The sequence below is a fragment of the Pleurodeles waltl genome, chromosome 2_2 (genome assembly GCF_031143425.1).
Source record: "Pleurodeles waltl isolate 20211129_DDA chromosome 2_2, aPleWal1.hap1.20221129, whole genome shotgun sequence".
Classification (NCBI taxonomy): Eukaryota; Metazoa; Chordata; class Amphibia; order Caudata; family Salamandridae; genus Pleurodeles; species Pleurodeles waltl.
The window spans coordinates 149350789-149376785 of NC_090439.1; the positions used below are offsets into that span (position 1 = coordinate 149350789).

At 45.9% G+C, this 25997-nt stretch overlaps 1 protein-coding gene across 2 annotated transcripts in view; it reads right to left on the reverse strand.

Annotated features, from left to right (window-relative positions):
• Nucleotides 1–25997, reverse strand: part of MOCOS (molybdenum cofactor sulfurase) — a 2173869-nt gene that overhangs the window by 168654 nt on the left and 1979218 nt on the right. The window contains exons 12-13 of one of the 2 annotated variants that reach the window (XM_069219520.1): nucleotides 22342–22416; nucleotides 13253–13349 (exon numbers count right to left, since the gene is read on the reverse strand). In XM_069219520.1, coding sequence (XP_069075621.1) covers nucleotides 13253–13349; nucleotides 22342–22416 — 172 coding nt within the window. The remainder of the gene's footprint in view (nucleotides 1–13252; nucleotides 13350–22341; nucleotides 22417–25997) is intronic. The other variant, XM_069219521.1, reaches the window with a different exon arrangement.

The following is a 25997-nucleotide window of genomic DNA, read 5'->3' on the forward strand; positions in this document are numbered from 1 at the left end:
GTGGAAGAGTCCAGGCTGAAGCGTAAACAGCAACAACTGGCTCTAGACAGGGAATCTTTAGACTTAGAAAAAGAAAGACAGAGGTTGGGGTTAGGACCCCATGGTGGCAGCAGCAGTATTCCAGATAGTAATCCTGTGAAAGAGCATGATTCTAGGAATCTGCATAAGATAGATCCCCCTTACAAGGAGGGGGATGACATTAACAAGTGGTTTGCTGCACTTGAGAGGGCCTGTGTTGTACAGGGGGTCCCTCAAAGGCAGTGGGCTGCTATCCTATGGCTATCTTTTAGTGGAAAGGGTAGGGATAGGCTCCTTACTGTGAAGGGAAGTGATGCCAATAATTTTACAGTTTTGAAGAATGCATCTTGGATGGATTTGGCTTAACCACTGAACAATACAGGATTAAGTTCAGAGAAACCAGAAAAGAGTCCTCACAAGACTGGGTAGACTTTGTTGACTATTCATTGAAGGCCTTGGAGGGGTGGTTACATGGCAGTAAAGTTTCTGACTATGAAAGCCTGTACAATCTAATCCTGAGAGAGCATATTCTAAATAACTGTGTGTCTGATTTGTTACACCAATATCTAGTGGACTCAGATCTGACCTCTCCCCAAGAATTGGGAAAGAAGGCAGACAAATGGGTCAGAACAAGAGTGAACAGAAAAGTTCATACAGGGGGTGACAAGGATGGCAAGAAGAAGGATTGTAAGTCTTCAGACAAGGGTGGGGACAAATCTAAAAATGAGTCTTCATCAGGCCCACAAAAACACTCTGGTGGGGGTGGTGGGTCCAAATCCTCTTCTAATCAAATAAAGAAACCATGGTGCTATTTATGTAAAGTAAAAGGCCATTGGACAACTGATGCCGGTTGTCCAAAGAAAAGCACCAAGACTCCCACTACCACAACCCCTACTGATACACCTAGTGCCCCTAGTAATAGCAGTGGTGGTGGGAGCAAACCTACTAATAGCCAATCCAAGGGAGTAGCTGGGCTCACTTTTGGTAATTTAGTTGGGGTTGGTCTTGTTAGGGAGACCACAGAGGCTGTGTTAGTCTCTGAAGGTGCCATTGATTTGGCCACCTTGGTTGCTTGTCCCCTTAATATGGATAAGTACAAGCAACTCCCCCTAATAAATGGTGTTGAGGTTCAGGCCTACAGGGACACAGGTGCCAGTGTTATCATGGTAATAGAGAAACTGGTACACCCTGAACAACACCTACTTGGTTACCAGTACCAAGTGACAGACGCTAATAACAACACTCTTAGCCACCCCATGGCTGTTGTGAATCTCAACTGGGGGGGGCGTTACTGGTCCAAAGAAAGTTGTGGTTGCCTCAGATTTACCTGTAGACTGTCTACTAGGGAATGATTTAGAGACATCAGCTTGGGCAGAATTGGAGTTGGAGGCTCATGCAGCAATGCTGGGCATTCCTGGGCATATTTTTGCTTTAACCGGGGCTCAGGCCAAAAAGCAAAAAGGACAGGGTGACTTGGATCCTGGAACAATGGACCAAGTGCTCCCTAAAGCTAGGGTTAGTAAGGGTAAATCCCTACCCACTATCCCTCCCTCTACAGATGATTCAACTACTGAGGAAGAAAAATTTCCCCCCTGTGCAGAACCTTCACCACAGGAGCTGGAAGCAGACACTGCTGAGCTTTTGGGTGGAGGGGGGCCTGCCAGGGAGGAGCTGAGTGTGGCACAGCAAACCTGTCCCACATTAGAGGGTCTAAGACAGCAAGCTGTCAAACAGCAAAATGGGGATGTCAGTGACTCACATAGAGTTTACGGGGAGGACAACCTCTTGTATACAGAGGCAAGGGACCCAAAACCTGGAGCAGCCAGGAGATTGGTCATTCCCCTGCAATACAGAGAGTTCCTCCTAACTCTGGCACACGACATTCCCTTGGCTGGACATTTAGGGCAAATTAAAACATTGGAAAGGCTTGTCCCCCTGTTTCATTGGCCTAGAATGTCAGAGGACACAAAAGACTTTTGTAAGTCCTGTGTGACCTGCCAAGCCAGTGGCAAGACTGATGGCACACCAAAGGCTCCCCTTATTCCACTGCCTGTGGTTGGGGTTCCCTTTGAAAGGGTAGGGGTTGACATACTTGGTCCACTTGACCCTCCTACTGCTTCAGGCAATAGGTTTATCTTGGTGGTAGTAGACCATGCCACAAGATATCCTGAAGCAATTCCTCTAAGGACCACTACAGTACCTGCAGTGGCAAAAGCCCTCCTGGGAATCTTTTCCAGGGTGTGTTTCCCAAAAGAGGTTGTATCAGACAGGGGTAGCAACTTTATGTCTGCATTCTTGAAGGCCATATGGAAGGAATGTGGTGTAACATACAAATTCACCACACCTTATCATCCACAAACAAATGGACTGGTAGAGAGGTTTAATAAAACTCTCAAAGGAATGATAATGGGACTCCCTGAAAACCTCAGGAGGAGATGGGATGTCCTGTTACCTTGCCTCCTTTTTGCTTACAGGGAGGTACCTCAGAAAGGAGTGGGCTTCAGCCCCTTTGAACTCCTATTTGGGCACCCGGTAAGAGGTCCTCTAACACTTGTAAAGGAGGGTTGGGAACAACCTTTAAAAGCTCCTAAGCAAGACATAGTGGACTATGTACTTGGCCGAAGATACAGAATGGCTGAGTACATTAAAAAAAGGCCAGTAAAAACCTTCAGGCCAGCCAAGAGCTCCAAAAGCAATGGCATGACCAGAAGGCTGTTTTGATTCAGTACCAACCAGGACAGAAGGTGTGGGTCTTGGAGCCTGTGGCCCCAAGAGCACTCCAAGACAAATGGAGTGGCCCCCACATCATTGTTGAAAAGAAGGGAGAAGTCACCTATTTAGTTGACTTGGGCACTGCCAGGAGCCCCCTTAGGGTGCTCCATGTCAATCGCCTAAAACCCTACTATGAAAGGGCTGATCTCACCCTGCTCATGGCAACAGATGAAGGACAGGAAGAAGAGAGTGACCCTCTCCCTGATCTCTTCTCTTCCACATAACAAGATGCTCTAGTGGAAGGTGTAGTTTTGGCAGACTGTCTTACTGCTGAGCAGAAAGACAACTGCATAAATCTCCTGGGTCAGTTTTCTGAACTCTTTTGTACTATGTCAGGTACCACTTCTTGGTGTGAGCACACTATAGATACTGGAGACAGCATGCCTGTCAAAAGTAAGATCTATAGGCAGCCTGACCATGTCAGAGACTGCATAAAACAAGAGGTTCAGAAAATGCTTGAACTGAGAGTGGTTGAACACTCTGAAAGCCCATGGGACTCTCCTGTGGTGCTTATACCAAAGACTCACTCAAAAGATGGGAAAAGAGAGATTAGGTTTTGTGTAATTACAGAGGTCTCAACCAGGTAACTAAAACTGATGCTCACCCTATACCCAGGGCAGATGAGCTCATAGATACACTGGCATCTGCCAAGTATCTAAGCACCTTTGATTTGACTGCAGGGTATTGGCAGATCAAGTTATCAGAGGATGCTAAAGCAAAAAACACATTTTCGACTATTGGAGGGCACTACCAATTCACAGTAATGCCCTTTGGTTTGAAAAATGCACCTGCCACTTTTCAGAGGTTGGTGAATACAGTCCTGCAAGGGTTGGAGGCTTTCAGTACAGCATATCTAGATGATATAGCTGTCTTTAGCTCCACCTGGGATGATCACATGGTCCACCTGTGGAAAGTTTTGGAGGCCCTGCAAAAGGCAGGCCTCACTATCAAGGCTTCAAAGTGCCAGATAGGGCAGGGGAAAGTGGTTTATCTGGGACACCTTGTAGGTGGAGAACAGATTGCACCACTTCAGGGGAAAATCCAAACTATCATGGATTGGGATCCCCCTACAACTCAGACCCAGGTGAGAGCCTTCTTAGGCCTCACTGGGTATTACAGGAGGTTCATTAAGAACTATGGCTCCATTGCAGCCCCACTTAATGACCTCACCTCCAAGAAAATGCCTAAAAAGGTATTGTGGACAGCTAGCTGTCAGAAAGCTTTTGAGGAGCTGAAACAGGCCATGTGCACTGCACCTATCCTAAAAAGCCCATGTTACCCCAAGAAATTCATTGTTCAAACTGATGCATCTGAATTAGGGGTAGTGGCAGTCTTATCACAACTCAATTCTGAGGGCCAGGATCAACCTGTTGCGTTTACCAGCAGGAGGTTGACCCCTAGAGAAAAGCGTTGGTCTGCCATAGAGAGGGGGGCCTTTGCTGTGGTCTGGGCACTGAAGAAGTTGAGGCCATACCTGTTTGGCACTCACTTCATTGTTCAGACAGACCACAAACCTCTACTTTGGCTAAAACAAATGAAAGGTGAAAACCCTAAATTGTTGAGGTGGTCCATATCTCTACAGGGAATGAACTATACAGTGGAACATAGACCTGGGAGTACCCACTCCAATGCAGATGGACTCTCCAGATATTTCCACTTAGAAAATGAAGTCTCCTTCGTTTGGGGGGGGTTGTGTAGGAAAGTACCATCTTGCCTGGCATGTTACCCCCATATTTCACTGTATATATGTTGTTTTAGTGTATATGTCCAGCTATGCTAGGTAGTCTGCTAAGGGGCAGGTTGGGAAGGTCACCATCTAACACTCTCACTGGGGGTGCCCCTGAGTGTGAACCATCTCCTAACTTCTCAATGGATGTGCCAGCTAAGGCCTTATCATTCTCAATAAGCATGTTAGATAACAATTCTCTAGAGGGATTCTTCCCTACCCCTAAACCTCTATCAATGCAGAGACTCCACAAACCCTTCCAGTTAAGGTGGTCATAAGCTGAGCTGACCAGATCAAGAAAAAGGTCCTACATCAGACATGATAGAGAAAGGTTTAGGGACAGATAAAAGAAAGAAAAAACAGAAAAAAACTTTTTCAACTTTTTAGAAACTTTTTGAAAGTTTAGAGGTACTTTTCAGCACTTAGCAGATAGTGTAAGAGAAGAAAAGCAAAACTTTTTGGTTAGGTCTACATACACTGAACTTGTTTTGTATATTTTTCTCCTATGAAAAGTACAATATGACAAAGTGGTAAGTAGTTGCAAGTACTTATCCCATCGCTGCACGACCAATGTAGGAGGCAGGCCTGGCTTGTAGTGGGTACCAAGGGGTACTTACACTCTGTACCAGATCTAGTTATCCCTTATTAGTGTAGAATAGGTGTTTCTAGCAGCTTAGGCTGATAGAAGGTAGCTATAGCAGAGCAGCTTAGGCTGAACTAGGAGACATGCAAATCTCCTACTATACCACTGGTGTCATATGCACAATATCATAAGAAAACACAATACACAGATATACTAAAAATAAAGGTACTTTATTTTTATGACAGTATGCCAAAAGTATCTTAGAGAGTACCCTCAGTATGAGGATAGCAAATATACACAAGATATATGTACACAATACCAAAAATATGCAGTAATAGCAAAAGGGAGTAATGCAAGCAATGTAAAGTTACAGTAGATTGCAATAGGAGCACATAGGTATAGGGGCAACACAAACCATATACTCCAAAAGTGGAATGCGAACCGCGAATGGACCCCAAACCTATGTGAGCTTGTAGAGGGTCGCTGGGAATGTAAGAAAACAGTGAGGGTTAGAAAAATAGCCCACCCCAAGACCCTGAAAAGTGGGTGTAAAGTGCACCTATATTCCCCAGAGAGCACAGAAGTCGTGATAGGGGAATTCTGCAAGGAAGACCAACACCAGCTATGCAACCAAAGTGGATTTCTGGACGAGAGTACCTGTGGAACAAGGGGACCAAGTCCAAGAGTCGCAACAAAGTCGAGATTGGGCAGATGCCCAGGAAATGCCAGCTGAGGGTGCAAAGAAGCTGCCACCGGATGGTAGAAGCTGTGGATTCTGCAAGAACGAAGAGGACTAGGAACTTCCCCTTTGGAGGATGGATGTCCCACGTCGTGAAAAAGCTTGCAGAGGTGTTCCCACGCAGAAAGACCGCAAACAAGCCTTGCTAGGTGCAAGGGTCGTGGTCAGGGTTTTTGGATGCTGCTGTGGCGCAGGAGGGACCAGGATGTCGCCACTTGGATGAGGAGACAGAGGGGGCGCCCAGCAAGTCAGGGAGCCCTCACAGAAGCAGGCAGCACCAGTAGAAGTACCGGAACAGGCACTTGGAAGAGGAGTGAACCGGAGCTCACCCTAAGACACAAAAGGGAGTCCCACGACGCCAGAGGACAACTCAGGAGGTTGTGCACTGCAGGGTAGAGTGTCGGGGACCCAGACTGGGCTGTGCACAAAGAAAATCCTGGAAGAGTGCACAGGAGCCGGAGCAGCTGCAAATCACGCGGTACCCAGCAATGCAGTCTAGCATGGGAAGGCAAGGACTTACCTCCACCAAACTTGGACTGAAGAGTCACTGGACTGTGGGAGTCACTTGGACAGAGTTGCTGAGTTCCAGGGACCACGCTCGTCGTGCTGAGAGGGGACCCAGAGGACCGGTGATGCAGTCTTTTGTTGCCTGTGGTTGCAGGGGGAGGATTCCGTCATCCTACAGGAGATTTCTTCAGAGCTCCTGGTGCAAGGAGGAGGCAGGCTACCCCCAGAGCATGCACCACCAGGAAACAGGCGAGAAAGCGGCAGTATCAGCGATACAAGGTTGCAGTAGTCATCTTTGCTACTTTGTTGCGGTTTTGCAGGCGTCCTGAGCAGTCAGCGGTTGATCCTTTGGCAGAAGGTGAAGAGAGAGATGCAGAGGAACTCTGATGAGCTTTTGCATTCGTTATCTAAAGAATTCCCCAAAGCAGAGACCCTAAATAGCCAGAAAAGGAGGTTTGGCTACCTAGGAAGGAGGATAGGCTAGCAACACAGGTAAGAGCCTATCAGGAGGAGTCTCTGACGTCACCTGCTGGCACTGGCCACTCAGAGCAGTCCAGTGTGCCAGCAGCACCTCTGTTTCCAAGATGGCAGAGGTCTGGAGCACACTGGAGGAGCTCTGGGCACCTCCCCTGGGAGGTGCAGGTCAGGGGAGTGGTCACTCCCCTTTCCTTTGTCCAGTTTCACGCCAGAGCAGGGCTGGGGATCCCTGAACCAGTGTAGACTGGCTTATGCAGTGATGGGCACAATCTGTGCCCATCAAAGCATTTCCAGAGGCTGGGGGAGGCTACTCCTCCCCAGCCCTGACACCTTTTTCCAAAGGGAGAGGGTGTAACACCCTCTCTCTGAGGAAGTCCTTTGTTCTGCCTTCCTGGGCCAGGGCTGGCTGGACCCCAAGAGGGCAGAAACCTGTCTGAGGGGTTTGCAGCAGCAGCAGCTGCAGTGAAACTCCAGGAAAGGTAGTTTGGCAATACCTGGGTCTGTGCTAGAGACTCGGGGGATCATGGAATTGTATATCCAATGCCAGAATGGCATTGGGGTGACAATTCCATGATCTTAGACATGTTACATGGCCATGTTCGGAGTTACCATTGTGATGCTGTACATAGGTAGTGACCTATGTACAGTGCACACGTGTAATGGTGTCCCCGCACTCACAAAGTCCGGGGAATTTGTCCTGAACGATGTGGGGGCACCTTGGCTAGTGCCAGGGTGCCCACACACTAAGTAACTTAGCACCTAACCTTTACCAGGTAAAGGTTAGACATATAGGTGACTTATAAGTTACTTAAGTGCAGTGGTAAATGGCTGTGAAATAACATGGACGTTATTTCACTCAGGCTGCAGTGGCAGGCCTGTGTAAGAATTGTCAACGCTCCCTATGGGTGGCAAATGAAATGCTGCAGCCCATAGGGATCTCCTGGAACCCCAATACCCTGGGTACCTCAGTACCATATACTAGGGAATTATAAGGGTGTTCCAGTATGCCAATGTGAATTGGTGAAATTGGTCACTAGCCTGTTAGTGACAATTTAGAAAGCAGAGAGAGCATAACCACTGAGGTTATGGTTAGCAGAGCCTCAGTGAGACAGTTAGTCATCACACAGGGAACACATACAGGGCACACTTATGAACACTGGGGCCCTGGCTGGCAGGGTCCCAGTGACATATACACTAAAACAACATATATACAGTGAAATATGGGGGTAACATGCCAGGCAAGATGGTACTTTCCTACAATGAGGGTTGATGTCCTCCCGGGGGAACCTGAAAGGCAGGCTTAGAGCTTAACATGCTGTGCTCGAAATATAACTTAGAGAGAAAAATAATCTAGCAGCCTTATTCTTGTGCTTCACTCTCATCATTACTATTTTAATATTACTGTGTTGTGTAGTTCTGGTTATTGCAGCTCATACTTTGCTATCCAAAATGTAGTCGTTTTATTAAACCAATCTTTAAAACTTAATACTTCATAAATGATTATAATGATTCTTACTAATTTAGTTCTTAACGAACTGAGGATGCTGTAATGAATTTAACCTGCAACTGCTCGTGCTCTTGGCCTAGCATCTCAAGGGGAGGTTAGCACGAGTCTTTGGGCGTAATTAGGCTTAGGCATTACTATTTACAGTTACTGGTCTGCATTTTTTTCAAACACAGCCCTGAAAACAGAGGTTTTTAAATGAGAAACAAAGAGAATATGTTCTTGGAGATTTCTTTCAACATGTGGGAGAGTATTTGAAAATTTTTCATGTCTGAGAAACATTTAAAAAAAACATGGAAATTAGATTGGAAGAAACTCCAGTAGGCTGAAAAGATTAAAACCACACTGAACATATAAACAGAACTCTATTCAGAAAGGATGTTTTAATTGGTTTGTGGTAAATTAATTCAGTGGTTTTAGAAATATAAATGCTTTAAAAATGTGATGGATAGGCTTGAACGGGTTATCACTTTTGTTTATCTCTGCCCTTGGGGATTTACAAAGTATTTTCAAGTCTGAGAAATAAAAAAAAAAGATATGAATGAACAAGGCAGCCCGTCCTCTGTTTTGGAAAAGTGACTCAAAAGTGGGAACAGAGTACCATGAGATCTGACTGGCTCCTGGGTAACTTTATAATCCAGAAAATCGAAAATCCTGTTATTCACACTTGAATTGTTTGTCAAATGTGATTGGCTGGTGAAGGAATTTTCCAGACCATTTTTAGGGTCGAGCCTGTGTCGCATGCGCTCGCGCATGCGTATCGCTAGCGAGACGCTTTAGGTATTAGAAAAGAGCTCAGAGCCCCGTGGACTTCACGTCAGTGTCTTCAATTGGCAAGTTGGCTTGCCTCTTAGAATCCGCTTCCTTTGATTAGTGGAAGGCATGCATACGTCATGCCTTTTCCGGTGGTGAGCCCTCCTCGAGCGCAGCGATCAAGTACAGAAAACATGCGAGGCTCGCTGTTATCTTCAGGTTTGTAGACTACTTTTTCTCTATTTTCGCAGTGCAATCTTGCTGGGCAGAAGTCGAGCGCTTCGCATATCATCGACCCTGTTACACAGTTAATTGTACTTTTCCCGGTTACGTTCATAATTGCATTTCTGCCTATAGGTATTATTATGTGTGAACTGTAACAGCGTGATCGCGCAATGTCTCTTCTTTTAGTGCAAGAAAAATCCAATTGGGAGTTTACAACTGTGAACAGCTGTAACTCCTAGTGCATTGTTTTTTTTTTGCTGTGACGCTCGTACTCTACTCTCTCTGTTTAGGACATAGCAGTGTGATGATTGGCACAGTGCTGTTAGAAGAGGAGTGCCGTGATATTCTGGCCTCCGGCAGCCTGCCTCAGTCCTGTTTCTTTGTGGGTTTATTTACAGGGAGTCCCCCCGTCTCTGATCTCCTCTATGGGGAAATGTTTCCTCCCACTCTGTTGCTGATTTACCAGGCATCTCACTGTTTTATGCCGTGGTGGAGTGTGTTAGGCAGTGAAACGTCCAACGCTGAATGGGAACCGGCAGGCAGGACACATACCATCAGATCACACACTGATTAGTAGGGACAGGAAAGTTAGTAGCCGAGTGGACCAACTAAACATGGACCCGTATACCATCTGGGCCGGTCCCACCTCCCCCCGCAGCCCTTTCCTGGAATCTCTTTCTTGTGCCTAGTGTACCTTTCTTTTGCACAGCCTGGTTTGGCATTAGATTATGGACTTTGGGTCTCAGGTTTACTGAATGTTTTAAGATTCGGTGCCCGCTCAACCTCGAATACTTCACCTGAGCCCCCGCCTGGTAGTTGAGGCAGGCCCATATTAAGTCCCTTCCTTCGTACAGGACACACTACAACACACTAGGCAGCAGAAGAACCATCATCACTCAGAGTGAACTGAGCATGTTGAATCTGTCAGAGTTGTGTGTCTAGTCCCTTCCCACATTGCAGATAGCAGTGTACGTGTCTATGAGTGAGATTTAGACCGGAAGGACCACCGTGATCACAGACTGTGCTTAGGCTGAGGAGACAATCGCTACCAATTTAGGTGCTGGAAAAAGACCTCTGAGGTTTGTATTTATCAGCTGCTGATAATCGCGCAAGTGGGGTTCCTTTCAAGACTCTCTGCATTACGTCTACACTCCCGCCCATTTGAAAACATTTGTGGAATCATGCTTTCTAAATCACATGTTTCACATCAGTGCAGACGGCCACATCCCGTTTAATTAACTCAGGGCTACACAGCAAGTCAAACTATTTCAACAGATATTCCATGGCCCGTTATGCTTTCTTAAACTTGAGGTTTGTAAGATTAGTACTGAAAAAATAATCTCTACTTGGATGCTCTTTTTGACTCTTAAATAAAGACAGCGTCTAAACATTTGTTTTGCTTTTTGAAGATGTGCCACTAACCAATCATACTGTCAATTTAAATATTTTGTGGTCGACCTGTGAAATAAGCAAAAGCAGTTACAAAATTAGCTCTTTCCATGACTGAAGCTGGACTGCTGACATTAAGTGCGCTATCGCAAAATAGGCAATACTATGCAGTATTTCTTTCACCAAAAGGACAAAAACCATAAACAAACAGGCTCTTGAGTGAACAGGCTCTTTGAAAACCTGTTTTGTACATCTTGCCTACTTGCGAAGGGCCTATCATAGGTTTACCAAAGAATTAGTGGGCTTAGATGCCATCTATTGCTTAACATGTTTTGCCTTTATTGTCACTTATTTGCTCCATACTCAATGGCTTGCCTGCCTCTTTTTAGGGTTGAGCGCACAAAGCGCTCTGTCCTTGGTGTAATCTCTGTGGGCTTTTAACCACGCCAATGTCATGCCCATCAGTTTGTTTTGTTTGTGGGCTTGCCTTTTAAAAATCGCTTGATTTCATTAGTGAAAGGCATGCATATGTCATGCCTTTTCCGGTGTTTAGCCCGCCTTGAGCACACCAGCCAACTACTGAAAACATACAAGGCTCCATGTTTTCAGTATGGTTTCTGGACTACTTTTTCTCTTTATTCCATAGGCAGCACAATCTCGCTGGGCAATAGTCTAGCGCTTTGCATGACATCAACTCTGTTACATGGATAATTGCACTTTCGCCGCTATGTTTCACTGCAGGCGAACTTCTGTTTCCCTTTGTGTGTCTGCTTCATGCTCATAGCGGCCATCAGCTCACTTATGTGAAACTGTTTTACTTATAATTTTCAGTTTATGTGGCAAGAAAAGTCTGGCTAGGAGTTTGCTAATAGCTCTAAGTTAAGCAAACGCGAGACCCATTGCATTGCAAATGCTTGTTTAATTTGTGGTTTAAAAATAAATTTATTTTCAAACTGTGAAAAAAGATTTTCTAAGCCATGGAGGGGCAATTTCTTACACACCAGAGCGCTGGGGGTAACCTAGATGGCATGGAAAATGGTCCGTGCAAGAAGAAAGAAACAAATTCACTGTGATAAAGGCAATCTTGCAGCCATAACTTTGTGAGCAGCAAAGAAGGCACCCCACTAAATCAAAATCACAATCTTCATTTACATTATGAATTTTCACTAAAATATAAAAATAGGAAAATAAGGGGAAAATCTCCAATAAAAATAGGAGTAGAAAAACTTTGGAGTCAAAGGATGCGCATAGCAAGGGTTGGCTTCTTGAATTGGGAAGCAGCACCAACAGTTGTGCGCAGTGCTCTCGTAGCTGATGCAGCTGGGTGAAAGATCTTGCTGAAGGTCTAATGGCCTACTCCCACTGTGCAAGACCAAAGACAGTGTGCAGCATGGGTTAGCCGTTCACATCAGGTTGGCTCTAGACCTCTCCAAATGTTAGGCATGATGATCACCCCACTGTGCGCATTGCAAATGGCTGACTGCAATGGAGTTTGGCTACATATGGAGCATTGGGAGCTGGGTCTGCCTGACTGCAAAGCCCTGAGGCTAAACCTTGCTGAACTTAGCTGAACGCCTGGCACAGCACGGGTTGACACCCTGCGCCATATTGATTAGTGGCCAACTACCACGGCAAGAGGCCGAAGGCTGTGGACAGCAAATATTGCAACTAAAGTTGAATATAATACATTCTTGAAATTCGCTGAAAACATTTAAATCTGCGCTATGGATTTGGTTCAAACGTGCAAAACCAGTGACATTTGATAGTGATTTTGCACATTACTAGTGACAGAAAAACACACACCATAACTCACACCACCACCATGATGTATATGCTCATCTTCCAATGGCACAAGAACAACTGATGAAATATCAAGAGAAAATCAGGGTGCGTTCCATCAGTTGTGGTATGTGTTTTGTGCATTCCTAGCCATAAGTGGTGAATATCAGTGGTTCACACATTTGAACCACATTCATAAAATTGGTTGTAACTGTGTTTTTTCAGTGAAAACATATATAGTATAAATGATACACATTCATACATCACACCTCAGCAACATGACTTGAACTATATGAAAGGCTGATGGTTACACAGGATAAATTGTGCTGCGGTCTACCAGAATTTTGGTCACTTACACCACTGAAAACGTGCAGCACACCTACCTGTTAGTTAGACGTCAGCACCATAGACATCATATAGTTGCAATGTTAGTGGTGATTATGCATGGCCATATCACACCCCGTATTAACATGCTGCACTTAGTTTAGAGATATTACTCGTCAGTGTTGTTTCCTAAACATACAATACTTCTCACCACTTGCTACTGAAATAATTTAAAAAGCAAATACTCTTGTCATGTTTAGTCAATTACAAACAAATCCTGGACACCTCAATGAATGCAACGCCGTGGCAATAGCAGGAGTTCACCTGAGTGTAACTCATTCAAGTAGACTGAAGAAGATTGAAATCACATACGTGCTTGTGAGCAGTGGAGACAAACGACATGTCAAATGTATGAACTCCGCTTCTGGTGTTTTCGAGATATGGGCTTTTTATTACCTGGATGATATCTTCTCTCGGAGGTGCAGAATGCTTGCAGTGTTTATTAGAAGATACTGTGCTTCGTTCACCAGAGAAAGTGCTGCGCCAGGTTGCCCTGATTGGGAAAAAATAATCTCCCATTAAGATGTTAATGAGCAGATTTTATTTTTGTTTATAACGAACATCATTTTTATCACGAGTCCACCTATTCTGAATAGGACGCATTGCCTACACACTGTTATTAGCCGCAAACAGCATTTTTGAACAGCATGAGAATTTGCTATCAGAACAGTAAAATTTCTGTAAATGCTACTACATCATTGTAACATTAATGGAGCTAAACTGTTGCCATAGTTACAATGTTCCACTTGATAGCTGGTTAGTAATGAATGGCAATGCTTGCAGGTATGTTAAAGTATGTGCATGTGGGGAGGCAGAGGGAGGCATGTTGGGATCAGTTTGCCTTTCTCACTTTTCCAGCTATTGTATTGACTGTATACATCTTCTGTCTCGTGCATATGAAACTCTGTCCTAGAATTTCAATTCATTGGTTGATACAAGCTAATTTGAATATTCTACATACAGTCAATACATTTGATGATCTCTATTGCACCCTCACCCCACCCGCACTAATTCATAGTATAAATGGTTACTGTTTGATGATACAGTTCACCAGTTTTAAACATGCCTGAACTTTCTCCTCTCTTAATACCCCTGCCTACCTTGGACTAGTATGAGATGGGACCTCTTAAATTGAAGACAGACTGACGATCTTCATGAACAATGGTATAACCTTCTTCTCCCCCCTTGGTTATTAGGCCTCCCCTCAAACATTTCAGCAGGCTATTTTTCCTTTTACCATGTTCATTCATTTGGACATTGTCTGATATGACTGCCACTTGGTGATACCCTGCCCCTCTCCAAACTTTATTTACAGAGTTGCTCTTGGTTTCTTTGCCAAAATCATAATCCAAATGATATTCAAACCAATAAAATGCTCTAGCAACAAAAAAGTGGGGCCTACGCACAAATGCATTTATGAGTATTGGAAATTGTACTCCATTAGTATTACTGCTCGTACTCACTATTTACAAGTCACAGGCAAGAGATCTCTACTGCAACATCTCCTATCTCTTATGTATTGAGATCTCCTCCATAGGGTGGGGATTTCAGCACTTGAATGTATATGCTTTTGTATTACATTTTGAGGGGCAGGTGGAGTGGCAAGAAAATAGAGAATGTTTACAAATAAATGGGGTTGGGATAAGGAAATGTATTGATAGTTTTAGGGACGAACATGCAAATGCTAAAACACACCTACAAATGAAAAAGGCAATAGATATTTCCCTAATTCTAACACAATAGTACTAATGTCAAAACAGGCGCAAATCATCTCCAGGAAACCATTGGCATACGTCTAGCACCACACATGGCCAATCATTGCTACTTCATCACACATTTCGAAATCAATGCCATGTAATAACACTGCAAGATATCGGGAGACAGAAAATTAATGTTATTGTATATTTAAATGTCTAAACAATATATTTTATTTTATATTTTTAAATTATTTTGATATAATTTTAAATTTTACAAAAACATTTTTAGGTACGAGTAATACAAATTGGTTGTATAACAGAACTACGCAAACCAGAACAACACGTGCATTAACAACGCAGTCTGAACTACAACCGCATCTTTTCCACGCATGCCTTTACCATGCATGCCTTTACAATGAATTTCATTGTTAAAGAACGCTTAGTAAGGGAATATGTGGAACTGGCATGCGTGGTTCCGTCATATAGCCCACCTCTTAACCTAAAAAGTACCCCAAATCCCCCACCCACTCTGAGGCCCAAAACTACCCCACCCCTTATAAGTAAAGACCCAGACACACCCCACCTGCCCTGATCCCTAAAGCCTTCCCCCACCCCTAATTACTAAACTATCCCGCCCCACCCACCCTAAGCCCTAAAAAACTATCCCTACCCCCCACACCTGCCCTTAAAAACTAAACTACATCGACACCCACACCTTCCCAGAGCCCTAAAACCTCCAACCACCCATAATAACTAAATTACCCCAACCCCCCACCCACCCTAAGCCCTAAAACACAACTACCTGGACCCCCTACCCTTGCCCCTAAAATTAAACTACCTCAACCCCCCACACCCACCCCTAAAAACTAAACTACCCCAGCACCCCCACCCACCCTAAGCCCTAAAAAATAAACTACCATCACCCCACTACTCCATCCCCTAACAAATAAACTACACCAAATCCCCCACCCACCCCAAGCCCTAAATTCACGCCCACTGATAAAATCTAGCCCCCAAGCCCTGTCCCAATTCCAATTGCCTCACTGTGTCCTCTCCTGAACCTTCATCACTTTCTCTCGTCCCTCCTCCCACCCTTCCTTAAACCTTTTCCACCCCAAAAAAATAAACTACCTTACCTCACCCCTAAAAAATAAACTACCCGACCTCCCCACCCACCCTAATCCCTAAAAAAACTACCCCAAATCCCCACCCCAACCTTAAAAAATAAACTAACCTTACCCCCACCCACCCTAAGCACTAAATCCAACCCCACTTACCTCACCTCGTCTTCTCCTGATCCTTCCTCCTCTCCTCCCGCCCTTCCCTAAAAAATAGGCCAAGGGCAATGAAAAAGGCACAGATGCCACCGGCAGGATGGATCTGGAGCCTGGTGCTGGAGCAGTATCTGGGCAAACAATACCAACCATGGCACTTCAGCCATTTGAGGCTGTGGGGGAAGGGCTGGAGCCTCCCCCCACCACTGGCAGCACCGCCACCAGCACCGCCACCTGCACCGCCACTGTCAGGAATCCCATCGGTGCCTCCTGCATTATCTGTCAGCATCCCCAGGGATTAGGGTTAAATCATATCTCTGTTCTTGGTTAAACCTTCATGTTTCTAAGTAAACATAATGTGCTGTGTTACACAATTGGGTTTTATCAATGCGTGTTTTACCAATGCTTGTTTGCTAATGTGAGCAGGTGTAGACATGTGCTTCTAATTGGGTGTGGAATAGACATGTGCTTCTAATTAGGTGTGGTGACTCATCCACATGTGGAAACTCACCTGCTTTCCTGCTTGGCTATAAATAGCAGAGTGAAGCATTCCTCCCTGCTTGGCTTTGTTTTGCTTCCTGATCTCAGCATCTGATTTGGCAGTCCAGCCCCTGCTGTCATCCTCGTATTCAGGACTTTTGAGGCAATTCTTTTCTTTGTTCCTGTACCAGCTGACACCAGGCATTCCTCCAGCACTCCGAAAAAGACTGCAGCTAAGTGACTAGTATTCTCCAGGGAGTTTGTTCTTTGAGTGTCGCGCTTTCCTAGAACAGCTGGTGTATTTCAGACCTCGTATTTTGGCAGAGTGCTTATCTTGAGGAGACAAATAATGTCTGAACATTCTACGCTGTTATTGTAGTTACCTGTCTAAATGTGCTTCACGAAATCTGCTTGAGCTCAAGTACTACAAAAAGTGACAGCGCAATTTTAAAAGAGCTTTTGTGTGACTTTTGTTTCTCTAATAGCATAACTCTTGGATTTAAATTGTGTCATTCATGCCTGTGTTTCAGGTTTGATGAATTTGCTTTTGAAGGGTTTTCACACAGACAGTGAAACCAAATCAGACTGTGCCACCCTATCTGGTTAAACCCAGAGTGGACATTTGTATTTCTTGATTTGTTTTTGTTCCTTTTAGTTTAACCCAATGCATGCAGGAAAGTTATATGTGATACAATGAATGCCCTTGTTTGTCTTTCTTGTGCATGATAAGTGCTACCGCAGTTCTAATTGTAGTGTGCAAAAGTGAATCTCTGTGAAGCCAGCCCTAGTGTTGCAGTACTTATTATTATGGTACTCAGTTTGGGTTTTTGGTAATGCGGTGTTAGTAATTGTGCCAACGGTTATTATTATCCAAGAAAAGTGCTGGAGCATCCCAGTGTTCTTCTACTGCTCCCGTGCCCATATCAGAAAGATAGATTTAGTTTCAAGGAAGTTGAGTCCACTAACTCTACTATCACTCTGAACGACCTACCCTCCGAAGATACAGGGTGCCTGGCTGGACCAGCAAGACGTGGCAGTGTTTTGTCTCTTTCTCTACCACTCCCCCTTTCCTTTTGGGACACCTGCCGGGGTTTCTGTGTCCACCAGGAAGTGCCGAAAGGTGTTCCAGGAGGTCGGGGGCATACCATCGCACCTGCAGACAACCTGCTTTTCAGGTGAGTGGTCCCGTCTCGACAGCACCACTGCCAGCATAACTGCCAGCAGCAGCAGCAGCAGCAGCCCCAGTGGCCAGCCATCTGAGGCTGCGGGGGAAGGGCTTGAGCCTCCCCCCACCACTGGCAGCACTGCCACCTGCACCGCCACCTGCACCGCAACTGGCACCACTGCCAGCACCACTGCCAGCAGCAGGACCCCCAGTGGGCACCTGTCCGAGGCTGCGGGGGAAGGGCTGGAGCCTCCACCCACCACCGCCAGCACCGCCGCCAGAACCCCCACCTGCTCTGCCACCAGCACCACTGCCACCACCACTGCCAGCAGCAGCAGCCCCAGTGGACAGCCGTCCGAGGCTGCAGGGGAAAGGCTGGAGCCTCCAACCACCACTGGCAGCACTGCCGCAAGCCCCGCCACTGCTACCACTGAGCAGCCGTCACCGCTGGCAGGCAGTGTGTAGTCATTCCTCCATGGGCTGTAATGCGTCCTGGCCCCTGCAACAACTGTAGGTGTGACGCCCAGGTGAGAGACTGTGACTTTGCACCCTCCAAGATCTGCATCACTGGGCACAAAGCCCCCTCCAGAACCAGTGGAAGAAGGCATCCACTCAACCCCTTCTTGCCAGGATGAAACACACTGGGCACAAAGCCCCTTCCAGAACCAGTGGAAGACGGCATCCACTCACCTCCTTCTTGCCAGGATGAAGCACACTGGGCACAAAGCCCCCTCCAGATCCAGTGGAAGAAGGCATCCACTCACCCCCTCCTTGCCAGGATGAAGCACAGTGTGCACAAGGCCCCCTCCAGAACCAGTGGAGAAGCCATCCACTTGAGAGACTGTGGCTTTGCACTCCCCAGGACCAAGCAGTGCGCAAACCACCCACTAGAGAGACTGTGGCTTTGCACTCCCAGGACCAAGCAGTGGGAATCCACCCACTTGAGAGACCGTGGCTTTGCACTCCCCAGGACCAAGCAGTGGGCAAACCACCCTCTTGAGAGACTGTGGCTCTGCACTCCCCAGGACCAAGCAGTGGGCAAACCACCCACTTGAAAGACTGTGGCTTTGCACTCCCCAGGACTAAGCAGTGGGCATGTAGCCCCCTCCAGGAGCAGTGGCGTTGTACCATTTTCCGGCTGAGGTGCCTGTGTATTTTCGACCTGATGCCCCAGCAGTGTTCTCTCCATATTGAAGCAGGAGTCAAGTGTGGCCTTGGCCTATGTGATATGGCCCTGTGGGCCACGGACATTTTGGACTGGGCATTGTCCATTCATTTGTATATACTGTAGATACTGTTTTGTGCTTTAAGGACGTATTTCTCAAAATGTATATTATTACACTGACTTTACTCACTTCCTTTTGTCCTTGCGTTATTCCTGAGGAGTACGGGGTGGATATGTAATGTTCTTGCATATGTTTGTGTGTATGGTGTTGGGGGCAGGGGTGGGGGTGTTGCGTGTTGTGTGTGTGTGTGTCACTCTCTTTTTCCTCCCACCCTCACATGTGTGCTAGGTGCGGTACTCACCGTGGTCGTCATCGCCGCCATTCGTATTACTGGTGTAGGAGGAGGTATACCAGCAGGGGAAACACCTGTAGTTCGGGCTCCATGGCATTGTGGTTCCTCCTTGAGTGTCCAGAGGTGAGTCATTTCCCTTTTGTGTACTGTTTCCGCCGTGCTTTTGATGGCGTTGGTACCACCCCGGAAAAGCTGGCAGACTGGCTTGTTGTAATAGGGTGGGCGGTACACTGTCTTCCGCCTGGCTGTTGGCAGTTACCGCCGTGGTGCTGGTTTCTACTGCCATGTGTGTGAAAGTGGCTGTCTGTGTTGGCGGTTTCTGCCATGGTCAAAATTCAATTCTTTTACTGCCTGCCTGTTGGGAGATATTACCGGCGCTTTATCACCGACCGCCAGGGTTGTAACGAGGGCCATAATGTCGACCATGACCAGAACAGCAGGCCAAAGTAAGGGCAATAAATGCAAACTTTAAATTTGGTATTATAAGCCAATCATCAAATCTTTCTAACAATAGTTATTATCTTCAAGAGCACCTTCAAAGCCATCAAATGGAAAGGACCTCCGGAAAGAGGCCACATCATCAGATGTTAGATCAATCACAGGATAGGCAGTAGTGCTTAGCAGACTCTTGTGCAAGTCCACCCGCAGGAGTGGCACTCTCCACAGTGCCAAAAAGAGCCAGATCATTCACCCAGGGTGCCTCATAAGTAGCCTCGCAAATCAGCCTTAGTCTCAAGGGGCATGACCGTGAATGAACCTTCATGGGGGACATTAGCAGTGCTTGGTCCACAGGAGGCACTGGTGTGACAGCAAGACATATTGTAGGCAAATGTTCGAAGGGGCACCATATGCAGCGAAAGACCGGTTGCACGCACCATAGGAGTGGTCGGAATGACAATGGCCAATCACGTTCTAATTCCTCCAGCAATGGAGCATTAAAGACCTGAACCATGCGTTCACGGCACAGTCGAGCTGGTGGCAGTGGCTCCATTTCTTCATGTACCTGGAAAGACACAACCACTGCGAATCAGAAGAAATAGCAGCAGTATTCCACCAATTAATGCCAAAATTATAGGAAAGACGCCAAACACACTTGAAAAGAGTGAATAGATGGCCGATGGAATGACTCCGAAGACGGTCTCGAAAATGGACACAAATCCAAACCCAACATCTTTAAAGAAGTGGAAAATCCAAGTAGTGCTTGAGGTATTGAAAATTCTGGATACCAGCTCTCCAAAATGCTTTAGGAAGTTGGTATTTGTTAGGGATTGTATCTCAGCTGATGATCTCGCAATCTGGAGAACATACGTCTTTCTAGCTGATGTCAACGCGGCTTCTTTTTGGAACACTAGCACCTTTAGTCTACTCAGCTTGTCATAATTTACATTAGCAGTATCAATGTGAGGCCACATTTCTGATACTTTTATCTCTCATGTGGGGGGGGGGGAATAAAACTTGTCCACAACACATAACGACCTTAGAGACTGAAATTGCGTAGGCAATTCCTGGTCGCATACCACAACAGCTTTGGTTGCTCAGCACCACATAACTTCCATTTGAAAGTACATGAAATGCTGGTCGAATCAAAGGGATGGGAGTAGCCTTCGGAAAAAACAGGCCAAGTTTGCGACCCCCGAATTGCAAAGGCTGTGAAGGGACACTTGCTTGCAGATCATTGAATGACTAACAGTAGTCTCGCATTTGCTTCCGTTGAGAAATAACTCTATTTCGCCATATGGACATTTGTATTCAAAGGGCAACTCCCACTCTTCTTTAATATAGCTATCACCTAGTCGCTCATACCTGCCCACAGCAAGATGTTTCAGGCATTTCGAAAAATGAAAAGTGGAAATGGGCAGATTAATAATGCTTTGTAGGAGCCATACTGTTGAAGGACTCTCTGCAACTGTGAAAGACAACTTCTCTAACTTCTCTATATGAAGCATGGTGAAACTTGCTTCCCTTTTAGCCATTGTCTGTTGTTCCTTGGATAAATTAAAAGCAGTGAAAAATTCACTACCGTTAATGTACTTCCATGGAACTCAGCCATTTTTCAAAGTCTGTAACGTCCAACCTAACTTCATGATGAAATGCAACTGACTTTGCCCATGATATAAAAGGGACATGTCCGTCTGAATCATATCTATCACAGACAATACTATGTTTGACAGGGAATAAATCCTGTTGGACAAACCCTTTTCTGAGTTTTCCTTATCTATTTGCCTTAAACACGCAGCAGGTTCTATCTGTGAAAGCTTCCAGATCTCATTCTATGGGGCATAGATGAATCTTTTGGAGTGTGGCTTTCTAGGACCTAACAAGAAGTCCTGCAAGTCTATGGGGGTCATTCCGACCCTGGCGGTTGACTACCGCCAGGGCCGGGGACCGCGGATGCACCGCCAACAGGCTGGCGGTGCATCCATGGGCATTCTGACCGCGGCGGTACAGCCGCGGTCAGAAACGGGAAACCGGCGGTGTCCCGCCGGTTTACCGCTGCCCTAGGGAATCCTCCATGGCGGCGCTGCAGGCAGCGCCGCCATGGGGATTCCGACCCCCTTACCGCCAGCCTGGTTCTGGCGGTTTTGACCGCCAGAACCTGGCTGGCGGTAACAGGTGTTGTGGGGCCCCCTAACAGGGCCCCACCAAGATTTTCAGTGTCTGCCAAGCAGACACTGAAATTCGCGACGGGTGCAACTGCACCCATCGCACCCCTTCCACTCCGCCGGCTCCATTCGGAGCCGACACCCTCATGGAAGGGGGTTTCCCGCTGGGCTGGCGGGCGGCCTTCTGGCGGTCGCCCGCCAGCCCAGCGGGAAACTCAGAATTACCGCGGCGGTCTTTTGACCGCGCAGCGGTATTCTGACGGCGGGACTTTGGCGGGCGTTCAGAATGACCGCCTATATCCTCAGAAAGAGTGTTAAGGTGTTCCTCAACTGCGACTAACGTGTTAGTCTGTACCCAGTGTTGGCACAGTCTACCCACACTGTATATTGTAACTATACCCGTGTGTTGACCCGAGACAAAGTGCGGGTCTGGCCAGCTAATCTTGAAACTCCCTGAGGAATTCACAAAAGGCGCCTGACACCCATTCGTATCTATTGGCCAAATCAACCACCCTCCGAGACTGGAAATGGAAGCGTTGTAGGTACCAGCCTGAACCTCTGCATCTAGATCTTCCTTGGTGACATTCAGGAAGGATTGCCAATTATTAAACTTTGCCAGTGTGGGGATACTGGGTGTGTTATTTCTTTTTTTTTTTTGCTAGCCCCTAACAGGATGTCTGTTGAATAGTGTCATTCAAAAAGATAATTTGCACAGGAATAAGGCACGCTCTAAACAAAGCTTCCCTACCTTGTATTTGCCAATCTTGTGTTCCCCATACACTCTTTAAATCAATAGTGTTCTTCCAGTATTCATAACCTTCAACTGCAAGATGGAAAAGAAATGAATCTGAATAAAGCAGTTTTGTATCAGTTAGCAAAGTTTTCCTAATTTTTGAAGGCGGTAATTTGAAATTATATGATTCTGGATATTTTTTGTAGTGCCCAGAAAAATAAGTACATTTATCAGAATAACGTTTTGAGCTCCCCACAGGTGGTGCTGAGCAGTGTTCCCACTGTGTGTAATTAACGACTGGTCTATGTCTCGTAGCACGGTGCAGGTAGTAATGTCTGAGTTATTATAGCAGAACATTTCCCATAATTCACTGGAGTTCTATATACATCATCACTTTCAAATACTGAATAGTCCTTCATTTCAGTTAACACAGAATCAACTGCCTGGACATCCCAATCATCAGATACAACATCAGGTGTAATTAGTCATAGACATTTTGAAGACATATGGAATTTGAATGACCTTAGAAGGCCCGTATATATAAAATGGAATGTTGTCCCACACAATCCCATCAGGAATAGGTAAAGCTGAAATGTTCACAAGGGACAAGTCTCTTCCAACCTTATGTGAGGAATGATATGGAGTTACGACTTTATCCACAGGCTCAACAGTGGAGCGTTCAGGAAGGTAATGATCATTTATAAGCAAGAACAAAACAGTCACAAAAACAATCCAGAGAAATACTGCAAAAAATGTCAGACAGAACCATAAATAGTTCCATGGGTGTATTAAATGGTTATTTTTAAGCCACAGGTACAGCTTACATGTCTTTGAAACAGTTTCAATTACAGGAGTGGATGAGCCTGAAGAAAAGTCATCAATGTCGATAAAGTAACCAGAAGCAGTCTCTGCAAATGCATCCACTTCGCATGGATGGTGTCGTCAGTCTGTGTTGTGTTGGTGTAGAAAACAGCCAGATCTTAGACAGGTGCAGTCGCTGAAGTGGTAACATGAATCAGCAAGAGCTCACACCTGAAGAGGTATTTGTAGCATCGTAGGACATACTTGTGTAGTCAGAAGTAATGTTGTTGTTTCTGTTTTGAAACGGTATGCCCTGTTGAGTAGTGAGAGGGGATCGGGAACTACCCAAGGGACCTCAGGGTCTACTGTGCAGGCCACATGGTGAAGTTTGATGTCATCTATGGAAATGAATCTGTTTGCTTTGGAACCAGGCAGCAGTGGTAGGATTACAGTTCTGGTACCTTGTCCTCCAAGGACTGCGAATGGTGCTCTGTAGGATGGACCAAATTCCTTCTTCACAGCGATTTTCTCACCAACAGGATCCCCGACTTTAGGAATCCGGCAGATGGAAGTTGTTGGTAAGTCCCTTATTCCTAAGGAGGCAGCACTGGGGGATGTTTTATCATCACGAAATTGCTGAAGCGCCTGTAAAACAGTGAGTCGTTCATTTATGTCAAAAGGTGTGTCTGCTGCTACCAAACCAGGGCCATTTATGTCAAAAGGTGTGTCTGCTGCCACCAAACCAGGGCCATCAAGATCTGGGACATACATAGGTATTCCAAAGAGAACCTCATAGGAAGTACATCTCCCCAAGGACCGTCTTGCAGGTTATTCAGTGCTCTCTGGACCCCATATAGGTGATGAAGCCAACTGCGGCCAGAACCTAATACTCTAGCTGTTAAGGAATGCTTTAGATCACGGTTCCTCCTCTCCACAACTGAATTTCCCTCGGGATGGTGTGGTGAGGAGTAATGGAGTTCAACACCCATCGTCCCAATGGTGTCCCTGAATGTCTTGGAGGCAAAGGCAGGGACCTGGTCCGAATGGAATGCTGCAACCGCATATGTACTGATGAAGATCAGCAAGTCTTTTATAACAGTTCGAGTGTCAGCCAAACGCTGAGGCCATACTTACAAGAATCTAGAACAAGAATCTACAGCGACTAAGATGTAGTTGTATGCACCATCGGGTTGAAGGGGACTTCAATGGTCCAGGTTCACACATTGTATTGGCCTATTGGACACTAAGAGGGATGTTTGTGGCAGGTGTTTGATGTTGGAGCCCTTGATATGCTGGCAAATGTCACAACAAAGGATGTACCACTTTGTATCTTTGTATAGACCTGGCTACCAGAAGCGTTTCTGTAAGAGTGTTATAGTGGCAGAAATACCAGCATGAGTAGAAGCAACACCCTCATGCGCTGCTTTGATGAGTTCTAATCATGAGGTCCTGGTTGGGGATCTCTCGTTTTCCAACCCCATGAATTGTTGCATAAGCAACATTCTGTGCACTGATGTGGTAAGAGTATTTTATAGGGTATCCTTTTGGAAGAGACTTGCCTCCAGCCAAAGCTTTTCACAGCAGTCTGAATTTCACTATCCAATCCGTCTGAGAACAAGTCACTGCAGCCACAGAAGCCATAGCTACTGCAAATTTGGCTTCTTCATCAGCCAAAGTACTGCCGATAATGTGTACTCCTACACGTTGGTGGCGCAATGTATATACTACATGGACACAACGTAGCTTATCCTTGAGATCAGCCACCCTCCCTCACAGAGTTCTGTGCTTGTGCGGTTCCCTTTAGAATCCCTAAATCCGTTCAGCTTCCAATGATTGAGGTTATCATTGTAGAACTGGACGCAGTAGTATAAGTCACAGACAATTAAAGTCAGTAATCGTGGCTCTGTCTATTCTAGCGCTAAAATAAAGGCTTTAAGTTGAGCCAACTGAGCTGTGCAGTCCCCTAAGATCTGCGTGTAGGTATTGTGAGGGTGGAAAGCTCCATCCTTCATTACTCCACTCACGGTTGCGCAAGCGGCTGAATATTGATGTTTGGTACCTATAGCTGGTTGTGCAGAACCATCAGTATAAATAAGTATGGTATATGACAAGTGGCAAAGTATCTAGAGGAGCGGGGTACTCCTGTTTGTATTGGAGAAATTCTTGGGTTTGAATTTTTGGATCAAAGATGTAGTCAACATCGGTGGCAGTCAGTGAGTTTGCCCAATGAATCCAGCGTGGATGTAATGCTTTAGCGTTAGGAACGCTTGCTTTACATCTTCCCCATTTGGGAGCTTACGGACGTGCTCGGGTGGCCAGTCCCTCTCGGACAGTCAGATATCACAACTAAGTTCATCCCAAAATATCACAACAATGGTGCGTTCTACAACTTCCTCAATTTGGATATTTAAATCATAAACCCCGCCGGGTGGGAGAACAAACTCGTCCGCAGTCTCAACTGCAATAAAATCGCTAGTTGCTGTTGCGTTCAGATGATCTTCAGACTCTGGTGACATATCGTGACCTCTACTGCACTGTCTAACAGTGTCACTGCCCACGTCTTGTTCTTCAGCAATGTTCTCAAGTGTACTGGCATTTTTCACTGACAATGCTGCCACCTTTTTCTTTCTAAACTGTGGCTTTTATTGTGGGGACTTATCCTCTTTTTTGTCTGAAGACCGTGGGGAGTCTCTCTTCGGTTTCACATATGCAGGACACCGATCAGGACGGCCCCCTCTCTCGCTACGTCTATCCGGGGAGTCCTTAAAGGAACAAGAGGGACGTGAATCAGTATATCTGTCTGGAGCTTTTATATTTTCTCTATTTCTGAGATTATATTTCCTGTCGGAATTCTCCTGGTGTGGAGAATC